This window comes from Scleropages formosus, chromosome 25, assembly GCF_900964775.1.
Source record: "Scleropages formosus chromosome 25, fSclFor1.1, whole genome shotgun sequence".
NCBI lineage: Eukaryota > Metazoa > Chordata > Actinopteri > Osteoglossiformes > Osteoglossidae > Scleropages > Scleropages formosus.
Genome location: NC_041830.1, coordinates 13,996,975 through 14,018,568, shown reverse-complemented (window position 1 = coordinate 14,018,568; position 21,594 = coordinate 13,996,975). Strand labels below are relative to the sequence as shown.

Genomic DNA, 21,594 nt, shown 5'->3' with positions numbered 1-21,594 from the left:
AAAAACAAAGCGACAGTGCTGCCGTCCTATTGGCTGGGCTGCTACCGAGGAGGCGGAGTTTCTGATACCTATCCCCACGTCCCCCTGCCACCGTGTACGTGGCTCGACTGTGTCTTTGAGAGGTGCGAGTGGAACAGTGCAAATCTTCACAGGGCATGAGGTGAGGCACTGGGGGTCTGACCCCCGAACGCAGCACGGAACCCTCCGGAGCCTTACAAGTGGGGAAGAACCCAAGTAAACAAGAGGCGGAGTCAGTGCGGGAACACTGGGGAGGTCCACCGAACTTCACTTCTGGTGACCTGTCAACGAACCCATGAGGAAGGAGGTGGCCTATTTGCAACTCGCCCTCGTGTCTGACCTACGAGGATGCTTCCCCGGCTGTGAGAAAGTTCTGGATAAAACTTCCAATGCTGCAGACGAGTGTGGAGGGCCTTGTGGGCCAGATCCCCCGAGCCTCACGCCACGCCCTGTTTCAAACCAATGTGATGGTGGCTTCGCCGAGCTGCGGCGCCATTCTGCGATCTGTGTGAATCTGGATGTAAGCGAACACTTCAGCCGGGGGGTGGGGGTGGGTGGGGGGGGGCTACGCCCCAGACCACAACGCGCCGTCCACCGACTCCATCGCCAGCTTCAACTTGCACGACCAATACTGTACGCCACGCGCCGCCGCTAAATAAAAACGCACAACATACGTCCTTAGGAATAATATTCTCATCTCAACAAAGTAACAAATGTCAGCTCATCGCAGGCTGTCGAATTTAAAAACACCAGCGCTTCTTCGTGTCGTTGAAAATTCATCAGTTCATTTTTTTCCCTTTTCCACCAAGTTTCTTTTTCCCCCCATCTGTATATTATTGTCATTATTGTCATAATTTATTCGTTTAGTCCGACTCCACTTACACTGTTACAGCTGTTACTCGTATTTCCAGAGAGCTGCACGCGGAGAGCGAAATCAAAGCGACGGGAATCTGCGGATGCTTCGACGCCGCACATTCGATCGAACCCAGTGTGACGGAACATTTTGTATGCTTTTCGCCATTTTCAAAATTAATTTTACAAACAGGACAATGCAAGCAACTACACATCTTCAAATAAACTACCAAACACCCCCCCCCACACACACACTTTCCCGATACCCCCATCCCAGCAAGGCAGCTTACTTCACAAGGTAGGAATGAGTCTGGGGTTGCGCCAAATTCGTGTCATGCTGTTTATGGCCCCCGAGGGCCCTCATTTCTGAGCGGCGCCCGAGAATTTCTCTGCTTCCTGCCTCCACTCAATTCGGAGCTTACGGCTTGGCCCACGATGCACTTTGCTCCTGCTCCACATTAGCGTTTCAGAACCTTGCTGCGCTGGTACATGCTGCCTTTTCTTACATCTCACTTCCATCCTGTGTGTGTGTGTGTGTGTGTGTGTGTGTGCGTGTGTGCGTGTGTGTGCGTGCACGAGGAGCCATGAAGGGCCTTGCACGGAACACGGCACTCGCTGCAGGTGCGAAGGGTCAGAGCTGTGAGGGACTGGCTCCTTCTGGACTAGAAGGGGACTAAGTAGGTGTCGGAGGAGGATGGTTGCTTTGAAGAGCCTCTGAACATCACACCACATGAGGCAGGAGAGCAAACCGAGACACCGACAGTAACTATTCATACAGATTGGGGAGAAAGTCTTCGTTCGGCATGCAAAGGAATTTCGAAACTTGATTTGTCATGTACTATGATTGTGCTCTTATTCTAGCATGGAAATATGACATGGAAAGATGCTGATGAATCGGGCATTTTTTAAATAGTTCCATCCTAGTACATTCATTAATTTAACTAACGCTTCTCTCCAAAATTATTTACCCATTTATACAGCTGCTTAATTGTATTGGAGCAATGTAGGGTAAATACTTTGCTCAAGGATACTAACTACAGCTGGAGGTGGGAATCAAACCTGTGACCTTTTGGTCCAAAGGCACCAGCTCTGACCACTGCACTACCAGCTGATATATAAAACATAATAAAACAATTTTTTCCACTTAGACACTTTTTTCCAAAGAAATAAGATGTTAATAAAACCTGGGGTGTAACATTTTCAGTTTCAACGTCAGTCACAGCTCTGCCCAGTGTCCAGTGTCCACTCTCAGACGGACGCGACTCCACTCAACTGCCCCTCGCTCGACTGTGTAGTGGACACTGTGCACAGAACCACCTTTGGTCAACAGACTTTAAAAAAAAAAAAAAAAAGACAACATACAAAGACTTATTGTCATATGATTCTGCACAACATGTATCATACAAAAAAGAAGTCAACGGAAGGAAGGAAACAATATTCACTTCGGGCCAAACGCTTTTAACTTGGACAAAACCAGTATTGCATATTTCCGTATGATTATTATTACGGTAGTTGTAGCTGGAAGACGGATTATGGGACGAGGAGGCTCCTAATTCAGTCGGGGAAATCAGTCCGGAGTTTCCACAATGCAGCACAAGATTCTGTACAACAAGACACCTACTTAGAAAAACCAAAGCCCAGGAGAAAGTCCCAGTCCTGCGATACTAGTTTCTTATTCACATTTTGCTAAGCTCTTCCAAAAAAAAAAAAAAAAAAAGTTTCTCTGTACAAATGTCAACCTTAAACGAATTAATCCTCTTTAACTGGATAAAGGTAAGCATTCACCATGCAGCTTATTATTTTTTTTGTCTTTTTCTTTGTGCGCAGATGTCGTCTACATAAAAACAAAACCAATACTCGGTATTCCTTTTTCCGTTAACCAAAGGCAAGGCACATAATGTGGTATATAAAATCTCGTGCAAAGTATAAGATTTACGGAGGGGGGGAGGGGCAGAATTAAAAGCCGAAGCCGAACGTACGTTGGAAGGAACCCCTTGGTTGGGATGTCTTTACTCCAGAGGCTTTTCGGGAAGTGGGGAACCCATCCGTCCAGGGTTTGAACTAAGAACATTCTGCCATGCACTCATCTCGGCGCCGATGCTGCTCAGCACAGCTAAATTCACATGAGAGTTTCTTGTCCGGAAGCACCATGCATATTATGTCGGATTTCACATCAGCACCTTAAATACAAGTTGCCGTATTCTGCTCATTAATTACAAGTGAAAACTGATTAAGTTTGAAGATGCAAAGTGGCACCCAAGAGCACCACCACATAACCAGCGTGCATCAAGGTTGTCCCTTCTTGCACCATATATGCACACATTGCTCATGTATGAGCTATATGAGTGCTATATGTATAGCTTTGATATGTGTCAGTGTTGCTATGTAAGAACGGACAGGGATTTAAAATTTTTTTTAAAAAATTGATTTTTTTTCTTTTTTTTTTTTTAAAGCTGCTTTGTTCTAGGTTTATTTTTCATCATTTTGCCCCCAGCTGGGGAGCTGTGTGCAGAAACACTTTTCTGTGATGAGCAGGAGGTTCGGGGTTCGCAGCAAATTCATCCTGGGGTCTTGTCGCAGTGCTTCACACCTGCCCCACTCCACCTCACCTGCGCGCGCACACACACGGCCTCCGTGGAGCTGTGTGACAGTTGCTCCTCATCAAAAAATGAAAAGAAAAAAAAGAGACAAACAGAAGTTCTACATGTTCTTAGGCACTTTTCATGGCTTTATGATTTGGGTTTGGTTAAGTCGTGAATCCTGACATCGGTTTTGTTCCTGACGTTTAGTTATCGCCCTCGGGGCGCTCGCTCTCCTTGCTGGCACCAACCAGAGGAAACAGTCAGCCCAAAATCCTACACTTGTTCTCAGGGAACAGGACCAAAGTGCCAGAGTCCAGCCGCGTCAGCCAACACACACACACACACACACACACACAGTCGCTTAGAACAGCAGCAACCAACACAGAACTTGTTTATAGACACACCTTAAAAGATCGGGTTAGAGGCCTTGACACCACCATGTGCACGTGGATTTCCCATCCTCTTTGAAACACATCCTTGCGTCTATAAAGCAACACAAAATGAAATAGGGCTGGGGGGAAAACAAAAACAAAAGAAAAAAAAACAGAAACAACTAGTAACAGCAGGAACATGGAACATAAATGGTAGGTAATGCCATTCCACATGTCCATTCCCCTGAACTCGTACACACACACACACACAAACATATACAGGAGGAAACATTCTCCAAATTTAACATTAAAATTTAAGTGACGATAAGGGTTGGATTAACAGTTCCAATCATACTGACAGCGTAAGAAAGTCAACACTCACAATTCATGTACCCTGCTACCAAAAAAAAAAGAAACAAAACTCTACTGCCTATAATAAAAATGCAGCATTTCAAATGATTATGCCAAAAAGTTAAAAAATAGCTGCTAAAGAAGAAAATTAACTTTATAGTAGTGCAACGCCTTTAATTTCCAATGACATTTAAACTAAATACACAAAGAGAAATAACGCTCGTCTACGGCCAATGCTGCTGCAGCGGCGACAGGGTGCTTCCCACACGGCTCCCCAGCTAAAGTAAACCGCCCCATGTTGCGCTGTCTGCAGTGCGGGGACCAGTCTGACTTTCAGCCGGTGACTAAATAGAAGTTTAATTTTATTTCTGAAAGAAGGGGAAGAAGTCTTTGCTGGATTTCCAGTAAACCTTTTTCTGACTGGAGATCAGCATGTACTGTAGTGCCTCCTGGCGGCAGGGCATCCATGTCAAAGAGGAACGGGAAGAATGTGTCGGGGACCACGCTCAACTGTGTGTGCTGTCCGTTACCGAAGAGGGCGCGCGAGGTGTTCCGGTGCCTTCGGGACACTTTCCCCTTTCCTTCGGGTCTCAATCTCTTACCGATAGCCCTTCGCACCCAGAGAGCAGATTATTTACCTCATTTTTACTTCGTGCTTCCCACACTTCTCTTCCCCTCATTGTCCCTGTGTATCATGCTGTGTTCGTGCGCACTTGTCCGGTACCAGGAGCCCGCTGTGCCAAGGGACTCGACACCCATCGGCGAGAACAACACAACAAATCAAGCCTCAAATCCTGCGGCACCACTGACTGCTCACAGAAAGTCCACTCTCCCTTCGAGCAAAGGAAGGAAAACAAAACGACAGGCATAAATGATTGTCAAAGAAACTCAATGAAGAACAAACGCCTTTCTGTCACTGCGTACAAAGTGGGTCTCGATCGCAACATTCTGGCTCGCTGGGCACCCAGTTTTAGAAACGGGGACCCCGCAAAACATTAAGAAAAGTATTAGCGCTGGAACATCTCGGCTTTCGCATTCTCGTTGGTTATGTAAATAAAAGGTACTTATTTTGCATATATGAGGAAGCAGCACCTTGTGAGCTGAGGTGGTGGGGGGTGGGGGTGTTGAAGCTCAGCTTCCCGTGCAAAGGGGGCGTTGAAGAGTTTGTGACCCAGTCATCCTCGCCACCCCAAATATCCTCTTCTCTGTCTCTTTTGCTGTGTCCTTGACCAGTCTCTCTTCTCAATCTTCCTTCAAAAGGCCAGTTGAATTGTATTATACCATGATATATAAACATATATATATATATATAAACATATATATATATGAACATATATATATATGTTGTTTGTGTATATAGATTTGGAGTTTCCCTCTCGCATCATGTTCACAATTCCAGAAAAACTAGAAGAATCTCATATCCACGTGTCCTTTCACCCATCCTTAAGAGTTCTTCAGTTCCCCAGATACCAGGACTGAAAGATAAAACACACACACACAGAAAACACTGGTCAGTTTTGCTTCCTTTACGCTGCGGTTTAAATGTTGACATGTTTGTTGGGGACAGCTGGGGGGCACACAGCTCTGGTCATGGACAGCTGACCTGCTCTGAACCGCAGCTCCTTAATCAATCTTTTCTGTTCTCACTCACTGCACAGTTAGTTCACTCATCATCTGCTAACTGAACTAACTGTGCTAAAAACACCCACCGGCTGCAGGAACCATCGTGCTTGGAGCTGCCACCTCTGGACTAGGGGATTCCAGGTTCGAAACCGAACCTCCCAGTGCAGTACCTTCGAGCAAGGTACTTCCCCTAAGTTACTCCAGGAAAAAATTACCCAGCTGTATAAATGGGTAAATCATTCTAAGTAGCTTTAACACTAAGACACTAGCAGTTAAATGGAAAAATAATGGCGATACTGATCAAACCTACAATATTCAACAACTACGAGGTGTGCCCCCTTAACTGTAAATGCAATCCAAACTTCCCGGAAGGATATAAATCCAACAGACTCGACAAGAGAGTGGGAAAAGGGGGTGAAACAACAGCTAGAAACAAGTAAGAGGTAACACCCAACAGAGAGAGGGAGGGTCAATGACAAACAGACAGGTTGCTTTTTTTCTCGGAGCAATTAAGGGTAAGTACCTTGCTCAATGGTATTGCAGCAGGAGGTGGGATTTGAGCCCAGATCCTTAGAGTGCTGGGTGGCACCTCTAACCACTACACCACCTGCTGTCCCATAAATAAATGTCACCTAGAGTGAATGTGAGTGAAAGGGAGGGAGAAAAATGGGCACAGCAAACACAGGAGGATCGCACCTCGTGGCCTTGCTGCTGAGTCTTAGCACGGCATTAGCAGTTCACACGTAGCAGTAGCTGTTACCACTTGAAAACCACGCTCCAGCCTGGCCGCGCTGCCCCCTCCCTGCCTGTGGCCCTCCATCCCACCCTGTCCCGCCCTGCCCCGCCCTGCCCCGCCAGCTGGGCCTGATTCCCAGAGACAGGCGACGAAGCTCTCCCCGACGGACTCCAGCCCTCCCCCCCGCCGCAACGCGACAGCAAAGATGTGTGTGCAGTCCAGGCAGGCAGCAAATATTAGTCGTCTTCCCTAATGGCCTCCAAAAGTTCAGCGGCAATCAAGTCCCAGAAATTAAAAAAAGGCATTAAAAATAACAGAGCTATTACTGCCAGCAAGAGCTCCCAGCAGGAATCAGCCCTAGTCTTCTTAAAAATATGTCCTAATAAGATTTTGGCTTTCGCTTAGAAATCTCTAATCTTTTTGAAATTCAAAAGAACAAAATTTAAATTAAATATAATAGATATATATATTACAGCCTCTTCCCCCATTTCACTTTTCTTTTTTCCTTGCCGACTGGGCCTAAGTACTTTTAACAGCTTTCCAGCTGCTGTCTAACTGGACCCAACTGCACCGGTCCTGTAAAACTGGGGGAAATTAGCCATCTGCTGTTTTTTTCTTACAGTGAGGAGTGAAAAAGCAGAAACCTTGACCATCACACTCCTCCTGCTGCTCCACGGGGGGCATATCCTGCACTCAGGGACCTCACCACTAGAGGGAGTCAAAGAGCTAGAGGCCACAGGGGTCCGGGGGGGGGGGGGGGGGGGGGGTCCTGCTCCTCTGATCACCAGACTGGAGAGGAAATGGCTCGGCGGTCAACACTATTCCCTTATTTTTAAGACGTTTCAGAAAGCCGTTTGCAGTCAGCCGAGCTCCTCTAATGAGCGCGGTAATCTGCGCTTCATTTGCCCACTGCTCTTGTTTCCTGGACCATCTATCTGTTCCGACACAGAAACCCCCCCACCTCCACCCTTAATGAAGGGCAAAAAAGAAACAGCGCCATTCTTTGTCCCGTTTTCGCTGATTGATTTGCTTCGCGTTGCGTTTCCCACAAGAATCAGAGGTGGACCGGGGGTGGGGTGGGGGAGTGAGACGTACTCGCTGGCCTTTTCGCCTCCCGCTGAACTTCTGGTGACCGGGAACGGTGTGCAGGCGGTCGGCTGACTGCGTAGCCACACTATGTCTTCTCCAAATAACTCCTCCAGTCAGGTGAATCTGTCTCACAACACAGAGGGCAAGGAAGTGCGGATTTTGGAAAAATCCGGAGGGTCTTGTTGAAGGAACGCAACGTTCGCTGCAATGAGCCTTTATTCCGTCGCGATTCCTCTTTGAAAACACAGGCCAACGCTACATTACGGAGCAGCGCTGCCCAAAATAAAATCTTGCAGCCGAATCAGTTTCGCTTTTTCGGAAACACAATGAATTTTGTTCTCAGCCGTTTTCAACATGAGCAAAGAATGCGAAAGTAAAACTGAGCGAGGCACAGTAAAGCATGAGCTGAGAATTCCCCAAGCGTGTTTGCGAAAAGTACGGTATGGAACGCGGTAACCATGCGGCATGTGGCCAGCTGCACTCTCTCAGTTTGTGCATGCCGCAGGCCACCGGGGCGGCTCGCATGGACGCCGTTACCGACTGTTACTGCTGTTGATTCTTTACCCCGTCTGAAGACGATCACAAAGCTGAGTGAGTCCGAAGGTTCCGCAGGTCCCGAACAAATAAACACATTCCGAAAGCTGCACGAAAAACATCATACCGATCCTCAATCTATAGAAAGATCTTGAAACACCGAGGAGATTCCAGGAGGAACAGCTGAGATGGTCAACAAGTTCCAAGTAGGCGGCCGCCACGCTTTTTATCTTCCACAACTTTCACTGGTTCGAATCTGAATTTGGACCCTGATACATCCTGTCTGGCTCCCCCCCCCAGGTGACCAGACAGTTACAGAAGTGACTTTCAGGTTCAGGTTGTGCACTGTCCAGCTTGCACACCTCTTTTACCATGTTCTTCCTGGGGCAACCGAGCTCCACTGAAGAACCAGAGCATCTCAGTTGTCGGTTGTAACCGACCCAAAGTCCCAGCAACCACCGAGGCTGAGAGCGATTCCACAGCACTAAGTACATAATGGAAGAAGTAAATGAGGATGTAAGAGATAACAGCATTATGTCCGTGTGTGTGTGTGTGTGTGTTTGTGTGTGTGAGAGTGTGAGAGAGAGAGAGAAGAACTGATGCCCACTTAACAATGTTTCTCAGGCATCTTCTGCTTCACTAAGCAAGTGCATTGCACTGCACCGGGTCTCTATTATGATTCTCAGGGCTTGTGCTAAGCAGTTTCTGCTTTCTCTCACACACACACACACACACACACACACACCGCTGCTCTCTGCTCATCGCCCTATTCAGCTCTTTTCCTCCGGCAGCGTCAGACACTTTACGGTGGTCCACCTCTCCTTGTAAAAGAGTGAGAAGCGGCAGAGAGGAGCACTGCAATGCAGCAAGACTCCAGCAAACACTCCACCCCCCCACACAAAGTTTGTGTCGTTCCTCGGCCTCCTCTTAGGCCCCGGCTTCACACCGTAGCGCTGCTTTCCACAACCTGGGAATCCCTCACATGGATTTAGCAGCTTCCCTCTAAAGCCTAAATCTGGCAGTCTGGGTGATCTAACAGTTCCAGTTGCCTGTAAGCTACGAAATATGAACTAAGCTCTCAGTCCCACACACTGTGCCCTGCAGTGTTTACGTTGTAACATTTCGTTATGTGCATTATTGCGTGGACAACGAGAGCACGCGGGGATTGACCGATGAGCACGCCCTCCCGGTTTGTGACTGATGGCCGGAGGAGGACGAGTGTTTCGGGGAGGTCCCGCTGAGCGGGGGAGCCACGTCGACCCAGTAAAGAGTGAGCTGAACAAAGAGGTAAAGACAGCGAAGGGAGCCATGGGGGTCCGTCCTTTAAGATCAGAGCGCTTGCTAAGTGTCTGCTAATGCCGTGTGAATAAATAATGGGGGAGCGCAGCCCCTCCTGTGCGGACGTGGAAACGGTCCTCGCCGAGTGCGCTTTCACGTGCACCACTCGGGCGGACGGCGTGTGACACGGAAGAGTGACATGGACACACACACGGGAGAGGGGGTTCTGACACACTCGAGAACAGACGTGACTCCTACTTGTGCCTGATAAAGTCCGCTAGGGTCCCGCGGTGCGATGCCTACAAAGGAACGGTTGGTAGGTGGCGTCCTGGGGGCTGAGTAGGCTGGGGGGAGAGAGGGAGAGAGATTGAGTGTCATTTTAGTCATATTTCCACTGCTCTTCTGCTGACAGTTGCTGGGCGGGGCCTTTCATCCAGGATGTTAAACCGCAGCGTTTCCCTGTTGAGCGAGCGCTCAAGCAACCCTTTGTGCCGCCATGCACCTTAACTATGAGCCTGCGCTCCCTGCGATGGAAGGGTGATAGCTCTCTGTTTTACCCTCAGCCGAAGACTAGCAGCTGTGGTAAAATACACATATAAATCATGCAAACAAGGCAGACGGAGGAGAGAGAGCGACCAAACAATGCAGGGTGTGAGAGAGAGCCGAACCTGGTCCTTTGGTACATAAATAACGGTACTGCGGGTGACTGCCTTTGCCAGTTGAAGTGGACCTATAATCATGGGGATTCTCCAGCCACAAAACCCGGAGACCCAGAGCATAGCCAGGCGAGGGATGGCTGGTAGCATAGTGGTTAATACCGCTGCTTTTGGAGCCAAAGGTTGCAGGTTTGATTCCCACCTCTAGCTCTAATACTTATGAGCAAGGTACTTACCCTAAATTGTTCCAGTAAAAAAAAAAAAATTCAAAAAAAGACCCAGCTGTGTAAATGTTGGTACGTTAATGCCGTGAGTCCTTTTGGAGAAAAGCATCGGCTAAAGGAGTAAATGTAAACGAGGGGACTTCCACTCGACAGTCCATTCAATTGTCCTTCTAAGAGTGAAGACGCACTCAAACCCCGAGAAGTCAGGGACAACGAGGCCCCCCACCGCGGCTGCACAGAGTAACACCTTCGGCAGCAGACCTGGAAAGCATTCATCACGTGCGACAATATTGGCTCCCAAATATTTTATATCTGTAACAAAAGCTACTGAATTTATCAGTCATTATCAAAATTGTGCAGACAGGCGAGTAATTTTTGGACCGTCAGTGTTACCTTCGCAGTGGTAAACCATGAGAGAAACACTTCATGACAGCGCAACAGTGTTCATGTCATAAAAGCTATTCATATGATTTAAATAACTGAGCCTATATTTACATAGCTATATAATTTATTTCTAAACGTTAGAGTTGAATCCGCTTTCAGCTCAGCCGGATTTATCAATCGATTTGACTGGTGGACACTGTCGATGGGAAGGAGAGAGTTGGAAACACACCCCTTTGCTTCGCTAGGGAAGAAGGGCTGCGTCCACATGCTTTGCAGAGTGAAACACCTTAGTAGGCGGTGAATAAAATATCTGTTGTGGACGTAAAATTCCTGCATTACTGGGAAAGAATTCCGCTGTTCGAAATAAGGCCACCGTATGAAAAACATCAGATTGTCAGAAAGTGCAGCAGTTTTGCACTGTACAGAATCCCATTACACACATTACTAATCTCTTACTGAGGAAGATGTACTGAACTGTCAGTTCTACTTTTTATTTAATCTTATATAGTCATCTAAATGTGATATTTACTTGCAGTGTGACTTCAGAGTGTCCATCACTAAGCCATTGTTGTGTCTCTGCTCCACCCTGGTGCAATTTCCTTTCCGATCCTTGTTTTCTACATACAGTATCTGTTCACCCATCTCTACAGTGTGCTCGACTTTACCTCGTCTCCGCTACAACTAGAGCCCACAGCTCCGAAAAACAAAATTGAGATGCCACTTGACACAAACACTCAGCGTCTGTTTGCAGATGAGGTCCGCCGCTGCTTCACCGAATGAGATCATCTTCGCCTCACAGAGCGTATTTAGGACTCTGGATGTGAGTGTATGGTGAAGAAACGAATCCTAAACGCAAACACTCCTGATGACTCACATCTGACAGAGCGGAGCCATAATCTTATCCATCATCTTCGATTCTGGTCCTTTCCTCTGAATTTAGCCGGAGGTTCTGCGCAGCAACAGTGTTGTGTCTCATTCGAGTAGCGTAATTGTAACTGGATCTCCGCGGCTGTCGGGAGCATATTGAGCCGTCATGTGCGCCTGCTAATTCAATTAGCATGATTAATGGAACGCGGGCAGCTGGAGAAGCAGGGCAACATCTGGCTGCTCGGTCTGGCTCAAACGGGAGCCTCCTCGCAGCCTTGCCTCCCCAGCGTCCGTGTCGCGGTGCGTCTGCTCCTCGGTTGTTAGTTGGCTGCAGAACACAAAGGAGGGAAGTACCTAGGGGATGGTATCTAGGGTAAACGCTGATAGCTTGTGAATGGTGATGGTCAAGATGGTTTTCCCCAAATTTGGCCCCGCCCAGCCACGTACACATGGACGGACACACACACACACACACACACCCACACACGTCCTCACACCAGAGACAACGATCTTCTGTGACACAGGCCAAGAACACGTTTTGAGCCGACCACATGCTGTGAGCCAACCAGATGCAAAGCCACTCTAGTTGTACTTTCTTTCCTGTGCAGCCAGCGGGTACTTTAGACATCTTTTCCCCCCCGTCCAGTACACTTTTCCACAAAGATGCCCACACTCACACACACTGCTCTTTCCTGTAGCACTATACTATACATGACTAAACATGGTTAATTTGCAGGTTTTTTTTCTTTTGAAGGGTTTCAAGCTGACGTCATTCTCGCCACATTTGCTCGGCACCCCTGAAGCCTGCAGAAGAGGACATGAATTTCAGGGTCTCCGCACGCACGGAAAGTGTGGGCGTCCAGCCGGCTCCCCTTAACGCGGGGGCTGCGAGGGTGGGCTTCGGGGCTGCACTTACTGGGTGATGTAGGAGAGCTGGCCCCTCCCTCTGAGGTGGTGGCGGTGGCAGATTTGGAGTCGGGCGGCAGCGTGAGGCGGGGCACGCCTGGGTGCGGTGGGGCCCCCAGCATCTGGGAGGAGATGAAGTGGCTGGGAAGCTTCACTTGACCACTGCCGTTCAACTGCAAACCAGACAGAGAGCACAGTTCAGCCGCAGGGGGTTGGTGGGGGTGTGGGGGCAGCGCGGGATGTGACGGTATGTGGGTGGGTGGGTGGTCGTTGGTGCTGGACTTGCCCTCCCCCCAGTTGGCCTCCCCCCTCCACCATAGGGCTGCTTCTCTCTCTCTTTCCCTCTCTCTCCTCACCCTCACTCCTCCACTGGGGGTGCGGGAGTTCAATTTGGCCCTCACTTTGGCTGTTTGCCACACTGTACGTCTGTCCCATGACAGCGACTGGGGGATGTATGGGACGCAGAATCCTGGTACGGCTCGCTCATGCTGTGGCGCCCCCCCGCTTTGTGACAGTCCCACGAGACTGATGGTCTGCCGTCGCAATGCAGGATGGCCAGGAGGGATTTTCAATGACTTTGCAGAACAGGTGCAGTGTGGGCGGGGCGTGGGCACTTGCTGAGTCAGCTCGACGAAGGCCTTTCCTCTGACTGACTGAAGGGGGCAGCAGCGTTCGCTGGGGAGACGGAAGCAAGGAGCGCCGGTGGGCACGGGATCAGTAGAGATGCACTCTTGGGAGGTCTTCTTCAATTCGAAGGACCCGCCTGCCACCTGTCTCGCCCTGGTGCGCTACGCGAGCTTGGCTGGCGGCCATGTGCCGCTGCAGTCGTCGCCAAAAGGGAGGAATTCAGGTGGCTCCACCACTGATCCTGTCTGAGGACACTGGCTTCACTCTTCAAGATAGCTGATATTCAATGACTGGGTTGTTGTTCGCTGGATTCGCAGGTGAAAGGACATTTACCGTGGCGATTTCAGTATAACGCATGTGTTTGGTGACGGAGGGACGCCGAACCTGTAGAGGAGTACAGATCTGAAACCCCTTCACAAAGTCGGAAATGGTGCAGCGGCCAGGTGGGTCTTGGCCAACGGCGACTCGAGAACAAAGGTGCAAACCTCTGGCCGTATGAAGTGGCAGATGTTCAGGAGACTGGAGTATAAAAAATATGCAAAAGGAGCCACAGCACACCGTGGTGAAACGCCCACAGTGACGTCACTGGCGTCCCTTTGCAAAGTCTTTCCGAAAGGTCCTCTCCGCTCCAGCTACACAAGTTGGTCGAGGCTCAAGGCTAAAACTCCGCTCCGTGTGCGTTTGTGTGTCCATGACCAGCAAGGCCAACAACAGCGCGCAGCCTTTTACTATCCGCACAGCTGGAGGGTTAAGAGACCTCGCAAAAACAGATTTGGTTGCTATGACGGCACTATGACGTCACTGTGTTTCGATGATGCGTGCACATCCTCTGTCACATTGGACTTTGAAGTCAGTGTGTTTGGGCAAAGCTGATGTCTCAACGCAATACAATTATCACTCTCCTTACACTCTCACACACAGGCAGAGGGGAAGCAAATCCCTAAGCACAGACACACATTAATGCTTAGTTGAATTTATGGGCTTGCATTCACACCTATACACATACACACACGAGGCGGCAAATGCGCAGAGCCAGGCTGAAAACAGTTTCACATATTACGGCGACAGCAGCAGCACCAATCTGCACCCGCTCCCCAAAACACAGTGGAAACACTGCGCCAAGTTGGGAGGAACAGAAACACATGTATCAGCCACGTACCTGCACCAGTGTGTGACAACAGACACCAACATTCGAAGTTAGTCGCCTGGTCCGAACAGCGTGGAGGGCGTCGACGTACCGTACGCCGACTTCAAACAGAAACTAACGATTTGCTTCCTTTACCACGAATTACACTCTTTGGTTCATACTCAATCACTTTTCCCTGAAGCTTTATACACTGATTAGATGCGGTAAATAAGAGTACAATGGGGGAGTGTCCCTCAAATGTAGCACGTCTGGTCACAGCGATAACACTGGTGTGCCTGCAGATGAAGCCAGTTTTTTTCTTTTTATTAAATAAAAATCAGTCATAACAGTACATTAACATTTGCATATTGCAGCTCTGCGTGTGTGTGTGCCCCAGGCCATCCAACAGAAGGAAAAGTCAGCGCTGTAGAAAATATATAATCCGCCCCTACAAATCATTCATCAGGCAAACAGCAGAAGAGCCCATACTCGATACTCGAGCTCTGCCCACAAGGTGTAGGAGAGACAGCAGCAAAGTACCCACTTGAGGAAAAGGCTGGAACGTGACAATTAAAGCTGTTCTGCACATGCAGACAAAACTTTCCACAGACTTCACGGTGTTTTTAATTCAAAGGACAAAAAGTTAAATCGAAGCAAAACCACTATGGTCAGCTCACAGAGTTATGGTTGGCTCAAAACTGTGTTCTGAGAGTTGGAGGGGTATGGGTGGGTGGGGGGGGGGTGTCACTGGGTAACTGGGATGCTGTGTTATGACACAGGTAGCAGTCTCAGGAGCTAGGCGACGAAGAGCAGCAAGCACGCCGTCACACACGCATACACACGCTCACCGGGCCGGGCTGCTGGCTGGAAGGGTCACACGCCAGGGACACCAGGTCCTTCAGGGGGTCCTGCGACGCTAGGTGTGGCGGGTAGCGGATAGCCGTATGCGGGAAGTAGGTGGAGGCCGCCTGGGGCAGGATGGGGGCCCCAGGGAAGTGCAAAGATGAAGAGGGGTGCGGACTCCTCGAGAGGCCTGCAGGAGGGACAGAGGACAAATGCAATGAGTTTGTGTGTGCAACTGTGCCGTTCACTATTACTACATGCGACTAACGTGTGCCCATGACTACAGCTTTAGTCCTTAAGGCTTTAGCCTTAACACTAAGTCGCTTTGGAGATAAGCGTCAGCTAAATGAATACATGTAAATGTAAATATAGTCCGTGATACACAATTCACACATTTATTATCCCTAAAAATAAGTATTTCAGTAGATCACCATAGGCATTTGAAGAAGACAATCTATATGAAAAGAAATGTGGACTCTCATAAGAGGAGCAGCAGACAGTGTAGTGGTTAAGGCTATGAACTCTGAGCCTGAAGGTTACCAGCTTACTTGAGCTACAGAACCCTTGAGGAGGGTATTTAAGACTGAATCACTGAAGTAAAGCTGCACTGCTGTGTCCACGGCTCAAACGCTGTACGGTGCTTCAGGTTAAAACATCAGCAGAGCTACAAATGAACATTAACCATGCATAAGAGGTGTGAAAACAGTTATGTTATCATTCATATTAAGCAGAAAGGAAGGTGAGTGCAACGCAAAAGGCAGTCACACACGTGCCGCTACATCTGTTACTTTATCCGACACCCCAGAGTCTCGCGAAACTAACCAAACATAGGTGAACGGTAGGTAGCGTGTAAAACAGCAGGAATAATGCTGTTAGAGTAAACAGAACTGCCAGCTTCTAACAAGCTGAAATGTGTCACTTATAAAGAATACACACCACAGTTAGAGGACACCACAGATGGAAATTCAACTGATAAATGGTAAAGCACGAAACTGAGGTGTGCTGTACTCTACGCTTCGCTCGAGTCGTTATGGAATCTGCAGCCGAGAACAGATGCTGTTTAGTGTCACTCTCTGGTGAACACCATCCCCAGGGCAATCCATCTTAAAGGGCACTTCAACCGGTAGAGCAGCACTCTTGTGATGATCAGCCACAGAGCAGCAGTCCTCGTCAGATTTCCGATTTTCTTCACGTGGAGAAATGTGTCGGAAGAGAGTGACGCCTTGTTTGCTCTCACAGAAGTCTAGCACCTGGGCCTATTTAGTTACGAGAGCCACTTGCTGCCTTGGCCATGAAGGTAAAGAATTGGTCTGTTGGGTCACTTATGGCAAAAAGCTCCAATCCTTGAACCAATGTGCGATAATCCAGTCAGAAAAGAAAAATATATACACTCACACCCTGCATGTGGTAGGATACTACTAACGGGTAGGGGTGTGCTGCACCACGAGAAGTGTGTCGGTGTGTAGGGTAGACACACATCACCTTTCATTCGTCGAGAAAAAGAATTTCCCCGGACAATGATTCATCCCCCTCCCATCCTGACACTCACCCTCCCATTCTGTGCCCATACTTGATGATTTGTTTACGCTGCCCTGCTTGTGAGCTGTGTAACTCAAAACCAAAGTCCCAAATCACTGAAGTAAAGAGTAACCTTTCACACAGATCCCACCTTTCAGAGCATTTCGCATCCTTGATGAGGTCAGAAACAGGCTAAAGAGTATTTTGTGAGCATGGATTACGGTGGTGGGTAGGTGGGGGAAGCACTGGCCCCCCAGGGCTACAGGCTGTGCCGACTTTGTTCCACCCCTCTTAATAGCTTTAATGGAAGTCATTATCTGCATGGGAATGGAGCTCACCTGTTGCTCCAAGTGTAAATCAAATGGCTCTCTGAAAGACAGCTCAATAAGCGGCACACCCTCCAGCTCTTAAAGGCCAAACCCTGCACTCTGTGTGTGTGTGTGTGTGTGTGTGTGTGTGTGCTGGGGTTGAACCAGGCTCACCGCTGTGGACTGCGATGACCGGCCGGTGGTGCTGTGTAAAGCTGAGGCGCGGGGAGCTGTCCTGGGGAGACGGGCTGTCCATCTCAGTTTTCTTCACCGCAGGGGACATCCCTGGACATAGAGAGCGAAAGGGGAAGGAAAGTGGGTGGTACCCAGGTGTTACCGCTGGCTGGCTCCGCCTCATTCGAGATACTGCCGCCTCTCAAACACTTGTGGGATTAAATGCCAAGCGCGAACGACAGTTTGGTGCTTCGGCAGTCACCACAGTACTGTTCCAGCCTATTTACATACCTTCATCTTGCCATTTACATTCAAACTACAGGCATAAAATTACAACCTTCTCACATCTTTCTCCAACTGTATTTCTTCCGCAGTTACAGTAACGGGCAAACATTCAGAGTGGATGCAGAGAAAGAGAAATCTAGCTGCAGTGGTGCTATGAGGCCACCAGGGGGAAGTGAGCAGGGGTTCGAAAGACTCATACTATGCTGCAGTGAACAGCAGAGCGCAGAGGGCATCATCATTTCCTCACGTCACCCTCATCACCAGCCTGGCGGCACGTACCGATGCGTTTCTGCCCACCTTCTTCTGTTGCCACAATTTCGGTACTGATCTAGAGTGCTTCCAGGCTAAATGTCTGCCGTTTGCCACCCTCAGCCCCTGCCCAAGAACCCGCGTTTGTGCTCAACATGGACTGGGCCTTCAGGGACCGTGCGGGGTGCCCCTCAAACCGTGAAACCCAACACTCTCCTCATCCTCGGGCAATCAGGCGAAACGGGATCTCGTTAGGAACCGTCTAGACAGGAAGAGAGCAGGAACGTGAGGAGGGCACAGGGCGACGCCTACTCACAGTACCACAGAAAGCGGCAGGAAGACCACCTGGCGGTTCACTCAGAGCGTGCGTGCGGCTGCACCTCCGTTACGCCCTCGTTTTGCACAGACAGCCTTCGCTCCACCACACACGGGAAAATCATCTCCGCTGAACGGAGGCTTCTTGGGATTCATTACACTACAGCTTGGAGTGACAAGTCGGTCATTTAAATAAAAAATGCGCACCATGGGTCGTGCTCTTAGTGCTGTACAACTTAACCCCCCCCCCCACGCCTTCCACAGCTGCCTCAATCTCATTTGGGCCCACAACCACATACGGGAGCCACCGTTGCTGCCGCAGGCCAGAGGAGCGTGCTGCTCACTTTCACGCAGACAGATGACCATCTTCCCAGCCGTTATCGTTCAACAACTGGCCTTTTTCTAAGCACAACGGGTCATGGCAACAAAGTGGAAAGGGAGAGAAGGTCCAGGCTGAGAGCTGGCCCAGCTGCTGCGCTTGAGACAGGAGTCACACGGGGGGACAGCCCCCCCCAGTGTGAGCTCACACACCGCTCCTCCTTCACATATTGGTGAGATGTGTGACAAGACGGCCACCCCTGAACTGGAGGAAAGCCCACCATGGGTCCACCACCCAGATGGCAGCATACCAGCCTGCGGTGCAACCCATTAGCGGCTGCTGCCAAGCTTCACACTCCGTATTTCACTCCTCTGCTCGTACGCACTCAGGAAAGCTGTGCACAAGTGCGCAGTCACCAAGATGCAAATCTGCTGTCCTGGACAAGATTCACTGCCTCTAAATCTGGGAAAGTGAGCCAAGTAAATACGACGAGGGTTCGATGTCACACACTACACAATACCTTAATCTTGCGACAGAACAATGTGAAATATGCGACAGAAGTCTGCAACATTTCCCAAAACTAAGTTCTTTATTTGGATTGAGGTCTTTCACATTTCCTTTGAAATGTGTGATGAAATGGGGGGAAAAAAAATGCTCACACACATATTTATATACAGTAATAGTATTCCAGTGCCAGCAAATAGACTCAGTGTGCAGACAGGACTCCTGGAAAGAGAAACAACTGGAAGAATAAATAAAACTCGTCTGAAAGGCAGAGAGCCCTCAAGTGTCCTGGTTATGGAAGCAGTGCAAGCCCTTCTTCGCAGGCACATCAGAGGCATTTTTTCAGACTTTCTTTAAATGAAAAAAGAAAAACAAACAGCTATGCATACGATGTGTACTGAAACAAACTCGATTTAGCCTGGGGCCAATTCCAGCAACACTTTGTAATGCGACTTTCATTTTAACTGCAAAATCACTCCTTCCTGACGATGTCAAACACTCCCTTCGATATAAGTGGCCGATAAATGTGTAAGGAATCGATAAACCCTCCACTGAGAACCCACTCAAAGGCAATGCCAACTTGAATATGTTTGAATGAACGCTGGTGTGTCCAGACATGGAGAAAGAAATCAAATCCTGTTAGATGGACATGAGCACAGGCTGAACTTGCGAGACCAACAATGTGGGAAACACTGCACTGCCATCACTGCTCTCTGGTTAACTGTGAGTCTCAACGACATGTGAAGAGACAGAACTTCAAACTCCTAAACAACCGAAACACAAAGTGATCATCAAGACACACACACACACAAACTGAAACTCCATTCTCGGAACACAAGATTCCAGGTGAGGTCATTGCTTCATATCTTGGCACATCAACTATGAGTATTATTATTACGGTGCTTCCTTACCAGACTGAGCAGACAATACAGGATAACTCCATGTTACAGGTAAGTACAAGGAAAAGTTCTTAGTTAATCTGATGGGACAATGGCACTCTGTCCAAGTCTTCCTTGTGTAACCGACTCTACGACACGGAGCGTTAAGTCAAACAGCCGGATCAGGTGTTAGTCGGTTATTTGGGAACCGAAGTGCGTACTGCAGAGTGTTAACCCAAGCAAAGAGAAGACTAAGAGTAGCTTCCAGCTCAATGGGAGATGAGAAGTGCATTGTGGGGTGGCAGTGACACTCACCTCCCTCCATCTCCTCCTGCCAGTTCCGGGAGCTGCTCCCCGGGGAGTTGGGGGAGGCGTAGTACTCCCCGCCTGGGCTGGTGTCAACGTCGTCCTCCATGGAGCCGGACTTGTGTCTCTTGCTCCTGCAATTTTTGTGGAGGGCGACAATATTTAAAGGTGGCCAGCAGCTGTTCGGGGGAGGTGGATGGGGGTCACTGCAGTACCCGGGACTGCTGTTGGATTTTCATAATCAATCACACGTTGTTTCCATGGATTTGCTCCTTCATTTTTAATTGAAGAAACCAAATGGATTAAAACTTACCTTAATTTACTTGGCCAAGCTCTGTGTCTATTATGAGTTGTTCTGTAATTAATTATTTAGCAGATGCCCCTCTCAATACTGACATAAACTAAGGCTGCTCCTTATATGATCTGTGATCGTCACAGGTGAAAAGGGCTATTACTGAATTTTCGCCCGCTGGCTGGTAACACACATCACTAAGAGTAATAATAATAATGAGGATAGTAAGAATAATACTGACCCGCTGGAGGATGTGCTGGGCAGGGTGCGTCTCAGGCCCACCCCTGTGGGGTTCAGGTCGTAGGCCAGGTGTCCTTGGAGCTCTCCGAGAGAGAAGTTGGGCCCGGCGCTAGTAACCACGGGAGCTGTTTGGGTGGGCACAAGGGCAGGGGAACATACAGTGGGCCGTTCATCATGGGACACCACCCCAAACACACCAGACTAGTTCTAATTGTGACGCTTTTCCCTCCCCCAACAACAATCGACATCCAAACACAGGCCACACACGCTGCTCAGGTCACACAGAAGTGCAACGTCCCTAAGTGCAGGTGTGTGTGTGTGTGTGTGTGTGTGTGAGTAAACCCTATGCCGTTGTGAAGCCCAACCTCATTTCCTGCCAACATTCACCCAGTGCCAAGCAGCAGAGCCAAAACAAAGGCCTGTTTGTCAGGACAGGTATGGACATTAATGCCAGAAGACGTTGGAGGGGGAAGATGTTGAGATGATCAATCTGCCTACTCTTCTTTGTTTATTGCGCCTTCACCGAAGACAAAAGGGGAATTCATAACCACAAACCATAATCCCTCCCCCAAGGTACCAGAGAATTCTGGCACTGTAAGAGGAACGTACGTTTGGGAAGGTGAGGCACGTCCGACCCATTTGCTTGTGAGCTTGTTTCACACTGCAGATCTTGGCGATGACAGCAGGACCTTCCTTGCGTACATATCGTATTGACTTCGTCACATGGAGCAGCATGGAGGTCGTGGAGAAGTTGAGCGGGCCGACGAATGAACGGAAAGGCCCATGGTGGGCCCACCATGAGCTGTGTGAATGTGGGGGACTGGTGTGTGTTGAGAGATGAGCGTGAACCCCTGCGCAGGCTCTTCCAGCAGCACTGAGAAAGTGCAGCCGAGGCCTCCGTCATGCCCCCCCCATCCCGTTGCCGAACAAAACCAGGCGGACAAACACTCAGGACTTTATTTGAGATGAGCGGTCGTTTTGTTTTTAATGAGTGCAGCCCACCGAGGGCAAAGGTTTCCTCTAAACGTTGCTTGAGATTAAAGAGGTACGTCGCTCACTCACATCTGAGCATTTCTATTTCCAGCAAGATTTTAATTGTGTAGCGTGGCCCAGGGCATCTATTAAATACTCTCCTCTGC

General features: G+C 49.1%; 1 protein-coding gene across 6 annotated transcripts in view; it reads right to left on the bottom strand.

The window, feature by feature from the left end:
- Positions 1 to 4,545: 4,545 nt before the first annotated feature.
- The window catches only part of nfic (nuclear factor I/C), a 69,665-nt gene continuing 52,616 nt past the window's right edge, over positions 4,546 to 21,594 (bottom strand). Inside the window, exons 5-11 of one of the 6 annotated variants that reach the window (XM_018731199.2) lie at positions 20,457 to 20,580; positions 19,933 to 20,057; positions 17,068 to 17,178; positions 15,073 to 15,257; positions 12,482 to 12,644; positions 9,693 to 9,778; positions 4,546 to 5,649 (exon numbers count right to left, since the gene is read on the bottom strand). In XM_018731199.2, coding sequence (XP_018586715.1) covers positions 5,629 to 5,649; positions 9,693 to 9,778; positions 12,482 to 12,644; positions 15,073 to 15,257; positions 17,068 to 17,178; positions 19,933 to 20,057; positions 20,457 to 20,580 — 815 coding nt within the window. In that variant the 3' untranslated portion in view covers positions 4,546 to 5,628. Of the gene's footprint in view, positions 5,650 to 9,034; positions 9,779 to 12,481; positions 12,645 to 15,072; positions 15,258 to 17,067; positions 17,179 to 19,932; positions 20,058 to 20,456; positions 20,581 to 21,594 lie in introns of those variants that run through there. The other 5 variants (XM_018731201.2, XM_018731198.2, XM_018731197.2 and 2 more) reach the window with 5 other exon arrangements.